The sequence below is a fragment of the Acomys minous genome (genome assembly GCF_964271855.1).
Source record: "Acomys minous genome assembly, chromosome: 5".
Classification (NCBI taxonomy): Eukaryota; Metazoa; Chordata; class Mammalia; order Rodentia; family Muridae; genus Acomys; species Acomys minous.
This window is the reverse complement of record NC_140494.1, coordinates 114,833,506-114,845,876: the sequence shown is the minus strand read 5'-3', so window position 1 is coordinate 114,845,876 and position 12,371 is coordinate 114,833,506. Positions and strand designations below refer to the sequence as shown.

The 12,371-nt window shown below is 39.3% G+C and overlaps 1 protein-coding gene across 1 annotated transcript in view; it reads left to right on the top strand.

The window, feature by feature from the left end:
* The window catches only part of ETFA (electron transfer flavoprotein subunit alpha), a 56,553-nt gene that overhangs the window by 22,879 nt on the left and 21,303 nt on the right, over positions 1-12,371 (top strand). The window contains exon 9 of the mRNA XM_084782963.1: positions 1,878-1,960. Within this exon, the coding sequence (XP_084639089.1) occupies positions 1,878-1,960 (83 nt within the window). The remainder of the gene's footprint in view (positions 1-1,877; positions 1,961-12,371) is intronic.

Sequence of the window (12,371 nt, the reverse complement as noted above, 5' to 3'; positions counted from 1 at the left end):
GAGATCCCATCACTAAGGCCAGGCGACAGCCGTCCCTGCTTGTCATACTTGGGTGCGGCTCAGTCAGGTGATGGCGCAGATCTTTTACAGCTCCTGAATTATAGCAAGAAGAGAGTCCAGGGCACTTGACTGAGAGGGTGACTCGAAGCCCAGCAGAAGGGGTTTCGGTCAACTCTGGTTGTTGGTGTGTGGCGAAGGATGAAGAGGCGCCTCCTGGACCAAGCATTTCTGTAGGAGTGGTGCATGTTAGCGCTCCCAAGGCAGGTCCCTCCTTCACACAGACAGCTTACCCTTGTAACAGATTCGGCCCATTTTGCCCCATCTCTCGGATGTGGAGGAACACCAAGGAATACATGCTGCACTTAGAACTTATTCCTGCAGGCCATATGAGAGACAATTCTAGTTCAGTGAAAATGTTGCCAGAACCTAAAGCATTATACTGTAGAGAATTTTTCACACACACACACAAAAAAATGAAAATAAAGCCTTGTTAATGAAGGAGGAAAAAATCTGTTAGACTTACCTTGTAAAGGTCAATGATTCTATCACAAATGTATAGAACAGGGAAACTCAGTTAAATTCAGCAGGTAACTGGATTGGATTAACGTCTGTTGATGTCTTCATTACACAACAGCAATTTCTCAAGCTGACGGGAGCATTCACCAAGGAAGACATTGGTGGCCGTAAGGCCCCTTCATAAATGTAAAAGAGAGGTATCACACGGCTTCTTTTCTTAGCTTGAGCTTGATGTAACAAACATAATTGGAACCTTCTAAGATACATGGATCTACGTAACATATGAGTAAAGGAAAACCTCTCAAAAGAAATACTTTGAACTGAGTGAAAAAAGTGTAAACAGTGGTGGGTGGGTGGGCTTTATGCTGAGCACTGGGAATTGAGCTGAGGGCCTCACATGGTAGGCAGCCGCCCTGTCACTGAGCTGTGTCTGCATGACTCCCCCTGCACTTTTGTTTGTTTGTTTGTTTGTTTTTAAATTTCAAATCTTTGAGACAGTCTCACTACCTTGCCCATGCTGGCCTTGTGATTCTTTGCCTCAGCTTCCCTAGGAGTACATGAGCTCGTGTAAGGAAATTTATAGAACTAAGCATGTATTAGAAAAGAAAAGCAACCATTTGAGCTTCTCCCTTAGGAAAGTAGAACAAGAAGAATAAATTAATGCAACAGTATACAGAAAAAAAATGCCTGACTCCCTTTCTTTCACTTTCCAGAAAGGGTCTCCCTGTGGAGAGGAAACCAGTTATATTTTTATTTATTAATTTAATATGAGATATTTGTTAAACCTCAATTTTGTGTTAAATATGACTTCATCTGATCATAGAGATAATGTTATTATATAGTATTTTTCAAAAGACATGAAGTTAATATAGAAAGGAACATTGTATAGTATTCGTTAAGTAGCTTGTAATGTGGTGTTTATGAATGCTTACTTAAAAACAAAAACAAAAACATCAGAAGCCAGCCAAATTAGAAAATTGAAATTTGCTGGAGAGGTGGTACATGCCTTTAAACACATTATCCAAGAAGCAGAGACTGAAGAATCTCTATGAGTTCAAGGCCAGTATGGTCTACATGGCAAGTTCTGGGAGATCCAGGGCTACATAGAGAGGCCCTATCTCAATATAAATAAATAATTAAATAATTAGCTTTTAAAAAGAAGAAAGAATATAACACACAATGAAAATTATTTTCTAGAATCCATGATCAGTTACAAATCCTTGATCAGGATTTTTTCCAAAAGTGAGTCTTTATGTAATAATTTCTGACTGTACAATATTAGGATATTTTGTAATTGTTGGTGAATATCTCATTAGATAAATAATAGAGCTTGAAAATAATGACATTTCCTCCCCTTTCAGTTGGTGCCTCCCGTGCTGCTGTGGATGCTGGCTTTGTTCCCAATGACATGCAAGTTGGTCAGACAGGAAAAATAGTAGCGCCAGTAAGTATTGCAATAAAATATGCCCTGCAGAATTCTGTGGGGATCAGCACTGTATGTATTTGTTGGGCAATAATTTCAGTGATTTATATCTTACTCAATGGTCCTGTACATCTAGCCATTATGATGGTGAATATGTCCTCACAAGGTCTGGAGGTTTTTGGTCTTAATAAAATGCTTAGCAGTTTTTAAATTAGGAATTACTTTGCAAAAAGATTTAAAGCAGTATGAGGTCACAATGCTGTTTTGTTATTGTCATTGTCGTTATTGTTAGTTTGTGTGTGTGATGTGGTAGAGAGAACCTAGGACTCTGTATATGCTTGGCAAGTGCTAGTCCACTGAGCTGCATTCCTAACTCATTTTACTGTTGATATTGTAAATTGACCTTGTGATTTTCCTCTTTGTCAAGAGGATGACACAGAATGTCAGTCTGTAGTCCAGCTGGCCAGCAGCTCAACAATCCTGCTTTAGCCTCCCAAGTGCAGGGATTTCCGGCCTAAGCCATCACACCTAGCCAGACACAGTGCTCTAAAAACCTTGCAAAACTTAAAGGGAAACATAGGAAATGTTGAATTGAAAGTTCAGTCTTTTAAAACATCACTTGACCATTCATATTTCTTAAGTAATGCATTGAATCATTTTTCAACATGTTTAGATTTATATTGCATGAGGAAAATATTTTTGTGTAACTCAAAATGTTTTTGTTATTTCAACATAGGATACTGTATTGTATCCATTAAAGTCTCTTTGCACCCTCATCTGCTAGATAATCACTTCAAAATCATCTTTTTAAAAATGTTTATGCAAAATATTTTAATCATGCTTTCCCCTCCCCCAATTCTTTTAAGGCATCTCTTTGAAGTTAGTTTTAATATCTATTTTGTCCTTCTAAAGTTGGATTATTTATTTAGTCTTTCTGGAGTCTCTTTATGTAGCTTATATACAAATTATTTTTCAGATATGTACTGTGAATTTTTTTCCCATGCTAGGACTTTCCTGTTCTTTTTCTTTTGATGAGCTGAAATGTTTCATTTTGACAAAGTTCAGTGAAGCAATCTTTCTTCTTTTGGTTAATATATTTTGTGTTACTTAGCTTACTTGAAGCAGAGAGAGTCTCAGTACTGACTATAAGCACTAAAACTATTCATAAATTAAGTCAAAGTGCTGTGTGACTGACTTGCTTGTCATACCACATTAGTCTGGCTGTGAAAGTGGATTTATTGAGCAGATGAGCTGGAGCCGTCCATGACATTTAATTAGGTGTGGCACACATATTTTTTGTGGAAATCTTGCATGTACAGTTTTATGTGAGTAGACACATCCTGGCTTGAATTCATAAAAGATCAACAGCTTCCTAATCAAAACTACTTTTATAAGAAATTCAGTATATACACTGAAGTAGCAAACAGACTTACTGTGACAGAAAGGGGGCATTCATAGTTATTAAACAGGAGCAGAGTGCACAGAGTGGCTGGTAGCATCCTTTCTTGTATTGAAAGTAAGTTTCATACAATTAGTTCTATTCAGCATTACTTTTATAATATAGAACTGTTGTGTTTTGCTCATGAGGAGATTAAGCATTAAATGCTTTGAAGACTTTAATGTAGCTCATACAACTCTTCAGAGGATTTTAATGTATTAACTCTCTTGGTGAGCATTGTGTTAGTTGCTTTTCTTGTCGCCATGACATAATACCAGACAAAGCCCCTGAAGGAAGGAAGGGAATGTTTTGGTTCACAGTTTAAGGGGTATAGTCCGTTATAGTGAGGAAGACGTGACGAGAACTTACTAAAGTCACATTGAATCCTGTCAAGAAACAGATGAACACTGGTGCCCAGCTTAATTTCCCCTTTTCCTTCTGTCAGATATCTTGGCCCATAGATAGTATCACCCACATTCAGAGTGGGCCTTCCCTGCCCTGTTAAGGCATTTCTGGAAATACCTTCAAAAGCACTCACAGAGGCATGTTTTGTTCCAGTGGTGATTATAAATTGACAATGAAGATTGACCATTACAGGCATAGATGTATATTCATAGATACGTGTTGTTGGTGTCCGGTAGGAGCCTGGGCTTTTTCCGGTACTCTCCTGGGAAGCTCAGGCCTGGGAGCACGAAACCGGGGTACACGCCTCTGGGTGGAAAAGGGTAAAGTGCAGGGTCAAAGGAGCTCAGGACTCTGAAACCTAAGCCAGGCTGCTTGGGCGAGCCAGTGTCTGCTTCTTGAGCAACCAGTAACAAGGCTAACTCAGAACTCCAAAACCAAGGGAAGCAGAGGCGGGAGCTGGTTTTGTCTGGGTGGACAAAATGCCTGCTTCAAGAACAGCCAGATGCTTGCCCCACAGACATGCTTTGCAGTGGGTGGAGTGGGCAGCGATCTGTGCTCAAACCCTGGTGAGTGACAGAATCTTAAAGTGGCCAGCAGTACATGGCTGACTGATTGGCAGCCAAGCTCCAGGGGTCTAGTGGCGATTCTTCAGAGAGGAGGCGAGCCTGCCCTTCCTCAGAATACATGAGGAGTCTCAGTTAGTGAAATAGATGATGCTGGCTCCTTTATTTCAGTCAAATAGGGGCTTATAAACTTTAGGCAGTGGGCAGGGTTTTGAGGGTGAATGTGTTTGATTTGCTGGAAATAGGGGCGCAGGGGCCACTATATTTACATACAGTAGCACAGTCCTATCATAAGAGGGGGCACACAGTACCTAATTATCCTATGGGTGGAGGAAGAACTCCAGGTTTGGTTAAAGGTCTTTGCTAAAAGCTAAGGTCTCATTAGCATGGGTGGGTGTTTCCAGGAATGGTGCTTGCTGAACAGGTTTCTTATCAGGAAAGAGTTGGGCTTGTAGTCTCCCTGAGGGCTATGGATGCTCCTTAGAGGATCTGGGGTTCCCCAGATTAGGCAGAGAGGGAACCCAGCTGAGAAATGAGTCTCTAATACCAAGCTCAGAGGCTATCTGGAAATGCCAGACTTCAACCTTAACAGCAGAGTCTCCCATATATGTTTTATGCTTACATACACACATACACACACGCATGCATGCACGCACGTGCACACACACACATTTTTGGGAAGCAATCAATTTGCAAGTATAGAACAAATTTGTGTGTGTGTGTGTGTGTGTGTGTGTGTGTGTGTGTGTGTGTGTGTGTGAGAGAGATGATGCCCGGCCAGCTTCAAATTCATGCATTTCCCTACATAACCATAGTGCAGCCTTTCAAATCAGAACATTAACATTGACATACAGTACTATCTAGTCATCAGACTCCATTTGAATTTTAACTGTTATTTCATTAATGTCCTTTATAGCAAATGATACTAGTTTAGAGTCACATGAGTGATTCATGAGTCCTTCAGTTGTGGTTTCTCAGTCTTACTTTCACGTCATGAGGGACTTCAGGATTATAGGGCACGTATTGTATTACTGGCCACCTGCGAATTTTAAAGTGTTTATTGAAATTGTTTGCTTTTATTAATTGAATTGCTTGTTTTTATTGTTGCCTTAAGGAAGTTTTAAAATATATTCTAGTGGTGAGTTTCTTGTTTACTTTCTCCACATCTGTGGTGTGTCTGTTTATGTTTCTGATAGGATAGCTAACTGAAGGCCTTCTTGTCTGTTTCTCATTTGCTGCAAGCTCTCATCATGAGTGGTATTTAAATGGGAGTCTGTGGTTCTTCCTCAGGGTTCTCTCTTTTCTGGAACTTTTCTCCACACTTCCAGCTAGTGTGGCAGCCACGTATCCTCTATGTACTTTCTTCATCTAGTAAGAGTTCAGGTTTTTATCTAAAGGGCTTGATTTCATATTGCCCTTTATCCTTGTGGAGAAATTGCAGATACCTCAGGTAAAAGAGGAGATGTATGCTGGACCCCTGTCTGCATGCTTCTCTCACCTACAGAATTTGGCTCCTCAAATTCTACCTGTCAGTGTTGATCTCTAACATATTTAAACAGTTGCTATCTGTTTTTGAACCAGATTTATAGTTGTTTTATCAGGAAGATAAGTCTGATACAAGCTTTTCCCTTAGGACCATATTTGAGGCCCAGAATTGAATGTATTATTTCATATGCTTGCTGACTAGTGTGGAGTTGGGTTATTATCACTCTAAATAATACCTTAATTAATGCTACTTAATATTGCATTAGGTTTTTTGGCAGCCATATCCCACTATTGGCAAGAATTACACTTCTGAGCATTCAAAAATCTCTCCCTGCCTCCACCCATTTGAACTGTGTGCTATTACATCCATTTCACTAATACTAATGCAATATTCTTTGTTTTTAAAGCTAAACACAGCACATTCATTTAGTCTTATTTCATGGACCATTTTGTCGCTTTTGAACATTTCAAGGCTTTATTTCTTTTCCCATTTTGTTATTATAATATCCAGTATTTTGACTTGTTGGCATTTTTAAAACAACTTTGGAAAGTATCACCACTGTTCTTCTGATGGTAAGGAGCCAAACGTTCACTGATTCAACTAACAGTACAAAGAAAGTCAGTCTTCTTATCCGTACAGAATAACTTTTATTTTTTATTATTAATTTGAGAAAATACATAATATCCAAAATATGCCTTGAATTTAGTTACATGACCTTTTTCTTTCTGTCAGTCACAACAATTTACACAGTGTGAAATAGTTTCCAGTGGTCTCATGGCCTCACACTCTTGTAAGATGTAGACCATTGATCAGAAGCCACTGGTTAGTTCACAGCTTACTGTTGTGACAATGACTAATTTTATTTCTAATTAACTTTTGATTTGGAGTTAATTTCAAGCTTAGAAAATTAAAGCTAAAAAAAGTACAATGTACAAGTGTGTATATATATGTATATGCTTTTTCTGAACTGTTTTACATTAGGTAACATTGTGGCTTTTTGCCCCTAAATAAATTTATTTATTTACATTTATTACTGTGGTGTGTGTGTGTGTGTGCGCGCGCGTGTGTGTGTGTGTGTGTGTGTGTGTTCTGTTTGTAGAAGTGGACATCTTCCTCTATCATTCTCTACCTTACATATCTGTCTGTTTCTTCTTTTTTTTTTTGTTTTTTGTTTTGATTTTTGGAGACAGGTTTCTCTATGTAGCATTGGCTGTCCTGGAGCTCACTTCATAGACCAGCCTGGTCTCAAACTAAGAGATCTACTGTTTCTGCCTCCCAAGTGCTGGGACTAAAGGTGTGTGCCACCATGCCCAGCTTTACCTTGTTTTTTAATTAATTTCATATGTGTGGGTATTTTACCTCTGTGTGTGTGTGTATGTGTGCATGTGCATATGTATGTATGTATGTACGTATGTATATATGTATGTGCACCATGTGCATGCCTGGTGCTACAGAGACCAGAAGATGGTGTTGAATCTCCTGGGTCTGGAGTTATAGGCTGATGGTGAGACTTGAACCTGGGTCCTCCAGAAGAGCAGCTAGTGCTCTTAACTGCGGAGCCATCCCTCCAGCTTCAGTTCTAGTACAGTTATATTTTATATCCAAATTTTGTTCATGATTTTATTCAATTTTCTGGTATTTTAAAGATTTATTTATTTATGTGTGTATTTTATGTATATGAGTACTTTGTCTGCATTCAGGTCTACACACTAGAAAAGGACATCAGATCCTATTATAGACAGTTGTAGGCCACCATTGAGTGAGTGAGTGAGTGAGAGAGAGAGAGAGAGAGAGAGAATTGAACTCTGGGAAAAAAGGCCCTCTGGAAGAGCAGCCAGCGCCCTCAGCTGATGAGCCATCTTCCAGCCCCCGTTTTCTGTATTTAATATTCCAGTTTTATCATGTATCTTCATACTCATTACCAGCACTGATCCCCCAGTACAGAATCTACTTTTGGGTCTAGTAGTGCATGCATTGTCATGCTTGTTTAGCCTTTGGCGTCTTGATTGTGGTGAGCAGTAGTGCTTGGTCCTTATTTGTCTTCAGTCCTAAGCTCTTTCAGTATTCATGACCTATTCCTGACCACCTATCTATGGCAGGCAAGCGTTTCCAATTTCTTTGTGGTAGGTGACACTTTAGATAATTTTGAAAAAGTTTAGATGGCAAATAAAGAAAGATTGGAAAGCTATGTGACCTTCTCTAGATGTGGGCCACAAATTTGGCATTAGGCTTTCTAGAAGCCAGCTCATATTAGGAAACAAGATCAGTGCTCTGATTTACGGTGTCCCAAAGGTAAAATAAACTAATTGTACATGGGAAATATCATTTGGCTTGGTATCAAGATCAGAGAGCTATATCCCTTGAGTCCATATAAAGAAGACACTATTGATTGACATCCTCAACAATATCTTTACTATAAATAGAACAGTAGTTTTATAGGGTTGTTTTTATGATGTCCCTCAGTGTGGGCCAACTGTATAGTAAGTGCATTTCCAAGAGAGGGAGAAACTGTTTGGTTGTGTGTCTGCTGTTCCGGCTTATATTATGGTAAAACTGCAGGCTGGCAGTTAAGTTGTCAAGCCCTTCTTCAAATGAATTGTGTTAGAAAGACTGGATCTGAAGTGAGGTGGTGAGTGTATAGAGGTGCTAGCTCAACTCTCTTCCTCACCAGATGAGTAGAGCTTAGATACAGGGTAAAGACAACCTGGGACAAGAAGAAGTAACCCTAATGCACTTGTTACCACGCAAAAGCCATACAGAACAAGACCTCTCTCCTGTTCTCGTGAGGGTTGGGCACCTCCTAGTCTGTTAACTCTTTCTCTGACTCCTCACTTCTACACGCTTAACTCTAACCTTCATTGTTTGGGATTAAAGGTGTGCACTAAGGTCTGTCAGTATTCCAGCCCAAGTAGCCATGTTACTGGATTCAAATTTACAGCTAAGCTTGAAATATTGTTTACACTTGTGTTTGCTTTTATTTCCCATTATTTTCCTCTAAAGTTATGCATATTTATGTAAGTATATGTAATATAATATTGAAATAGCCCCCAACCTAAGAAGCAGTGTTATAGGCGTGTGGTGGTAGCACACATCTTTAATCCTAGAACTAGGGAGGCAGGGGCAGGTAGATCTCTGAGTTAGATAGGCACCAAGCCTGGTCTACAGAGTAAGTTCCAGGCAGCCAGGGCTACACTGAGAAACCCTGTCCCAAATTTCCCCCGTCCTCAAATAAGCAATGTTACATTACTAAAAGCCTCATGAAATTTTCCTTAAATGTGTAGTCTTTCCTCAAAAGTAACTGTCATTTTAAATTTGGTGATTATTGTTCTAATACTATTTTTACTTTTACTATGTTTGTGCAAATCTCTAAACAGTGTGTGGCTGAGCTTTTCAGTTTGGGGACCGTGTGTAGCTAGGTAGTGTGTGCCTGCAGTCCTGGCACCCAGGGAGGTGAAGCAGGGTCACCATGGGTAGTGATCCCAGCATAGGCCACAGAGCAGGATCCTGTCTAGGAGAAGGGAAGGAAGCCAGTTTGACTCTCAGGTATGCCAGAGACTGATGGTCTCAGCTTTTGAACTATAGACTTTATGACCAACTTTGTTCATTAACTGCAGGGTAACATATTATGTTATCATCATGTGTCTGCTGTGACCTAAAAATATTGAAGAGCACCGCTGTACAGTATTTTTAAAGACATTAGTAGCAGCACTCTATATGGGTTCTTTATACCTAGATAATCTTATTTTTTGAGGTTTGTCTATGTAAATACAGGCGGCTGGTTTTTTGGTTTGGTTTTGTTTGTTTATTTTTTCAGTTTCCTATTATGTGAATATGTCACACAACCCATTTTCTAATAGATATTTTGTAGCTGGCCTGTATGTTACAGAGAGGGAGCTGTACTCATGGTTCCGTGGTGTCAGGGTAACTGGAAACAGGGTGGTAGAGGGTCTGCCCAGCTCCTGAAATACTGGAAATAAGTGACTCTTAACCATCCTCTAAAGTCTTGAATCAAAAAGCATTATGAAAAAAAAATTCTACAATGAATGTCTCTGCTCTCTTTGCTTGCATGTACAGTGTGGACATAATACACAGTCCTGTCTGGAGAGCAGCTGGGCAGCAGCTGAGGAGCCATTGTGTAGTCTCCCTCAGATTATAAACACCTTCAGTGTACAGTCCTGTAGTCCTAGTACACTTAAGGCAGGAGGGTCAGACTGTGCACAGTTCCAGGCCAGGCTGGACTGCATGAGGCAGGGGAGAAGAGGGAGAGAGGGAGGGAGAAGTATGGAAAGAAGGAAGAGCAGTTAGTTAAGAGTCTAAGTGCCAGTCAAGCTGCCAGAGCTCTGCTCTTACACTACCATGTGCTTTCTATTGACCTTGGATAAATCACTTACTCTCCTGTGGTACACTTTCAAGATATGTATAATGGTGACAATCCCTATTTCACAGAGTTGTAAATAATAAATGAGTTAAGATATGTTAAAAATAAAAGGTTAAATGAGGTATTGTATGTATATGTAACGTAGAACTCTGCCTGGCATGTTACAAATGCTGTGCACTAGTTACTTTTACAGTAACTATTACAAAATCTTTTGTATATGTGTATAATCTGTGTGTGTGTGTGTTGTATGTATTTGCATGTGTTCACATGTAGGGTCTGCATCCTATATGTTCTTGCAGAGACCAGAAGATGCTGTTTTTCTTTATTTGTCTTCACCTTCATTTTTGAGACAGGTCCTCTCAACTGAATCTGAAGTTCCCCATTTTCACCTAGGTTGGCTAGCCAGCAGGCACAAGATCTACCTGGACCCACTAGCCAGTGCTCGGGTTGCAAGGCGCATGGGCTGTGCCCAGATTTGACATGGGTAGTCAGATTTGACATCAGATCCTCTAGCTTTTACAGGAAGTGCTCTTACCCACTGGGTCACCTCCCGACCCCGTACAGATTCTTAGAAGATTTTGTTGTTTGAAATCATGAAAAACCATTAAATTATTTCTCTGATATTTGTCTGGCTTATTGTATTTTATTATCATTTAATACTTATTGAGGCTCAGAGTTTTAGGTTTACACTATGACTAGATTTTATTTCTATGATTTTTTAAAGTCTTGATGTGTTGGGTGTAGTTCCTCTTCTAGATTGCTCTCCATGATCTGTTTGATGGTGCTGACCTGACCTTCCCAGCCATCTAAACACATAGGCAGGTTGTAATCATTAAAGAATCTACTATCTGTTGCCAGGAACTGTGTCCTTGCCCTTAGTGCAGCCTCTTGGTAGGTGTGGATTACTTTGCCTATATTTTGATATTTTCCTGACAGATCAACTTCCTGTTTATAATTCTAACATTAAATGAATAGAATCAAAGTTACCAGATGAATAAGCAGTTTAGGAGAATTTACTAAGACAGTATATTTTGTTTCTGACCTTTGTTTTTAAATTTTCACTGGAGTTGAAAAGTCAGTGTGGAAACAAACTTTATAGAGTTATTTGTATACAACTGGGAATGAGTTTATGGGATGGGCTGCCCTCTAACTTGCTAAAAAGCTGAAGATTGACAACCCTTTTCATACTGCATTATCTAGCTTGGCTTTTAGCTCTAAGAGAACTGTGTTCACAAATTGATGCGCTTTTCCTTTGGGGTTGGTATAGAAGCATTAAATTGTACTAAAATATTCATATGTGAGTGCATTTGGCTGAAAGCAATTGATGTTCTGTCCCCAAGAGGACAAAGAGAAATGCTGTGTGGACCCGCAGTCCAGAAAACACCCTAAGCATGCTTCTTAAAAGGTAATTACAAGGCCTGGATGATCAAAGCCTTTACAGGGAAGCTTAAGTGACAAAGAGAAGGTACAGCATTTGTAGGTTGTGGTTTGTGTGTATATGTTTTTTGGTTGTGCAGTTGCCAAAAATTAGCGGTTCTATTTATATCTTTGGTTTATATTCTCAGCTAAAATTTATCAGGCCAGTTTCTTTACATTTATTCTAGAAGACTTGGAACAGAAGAATTTTTTTTACGCATTACCACTTCATTATATAAAGTTAATCTATTTAAATTATAGAAACTATTGTATGTATTCACTCTCCCCTTTCTGTCCTGTTTGCCTGCTTAAAAGCATGCTTCTGGATGATAGATTGACATGTCTTGTACATAGCCAACCTAATTTAACAGCTGACATGAAAATCAATTAGAGTAGATAGCAAATCTCCTTTAGCCATCTAGATTTGGTAACTTGAAAGGAATAAAACATGTAAATTTACATTCTGAAAAACCAACGCTGTGTAGTTTGTGGGGGTCTTTCATATAAAGATGAATTTATCTTTGTGTGTAGCTTCAAGTGATATGTGTGATATGTGTGTTGTCAAAGAGTGTAAGACAGTGTCCCAGATGGAAATACACCCAGTGGATTTATCACACATAGTTCAGTAGTTGGATTCACACATACACACACATACACACTGTGAAAACTGAGTATGGTGGCATACCCCTGTAATGCCATCACTTAGGAGGCAGAAGGATTATTACACATTCAAGGCCAATTCAGGA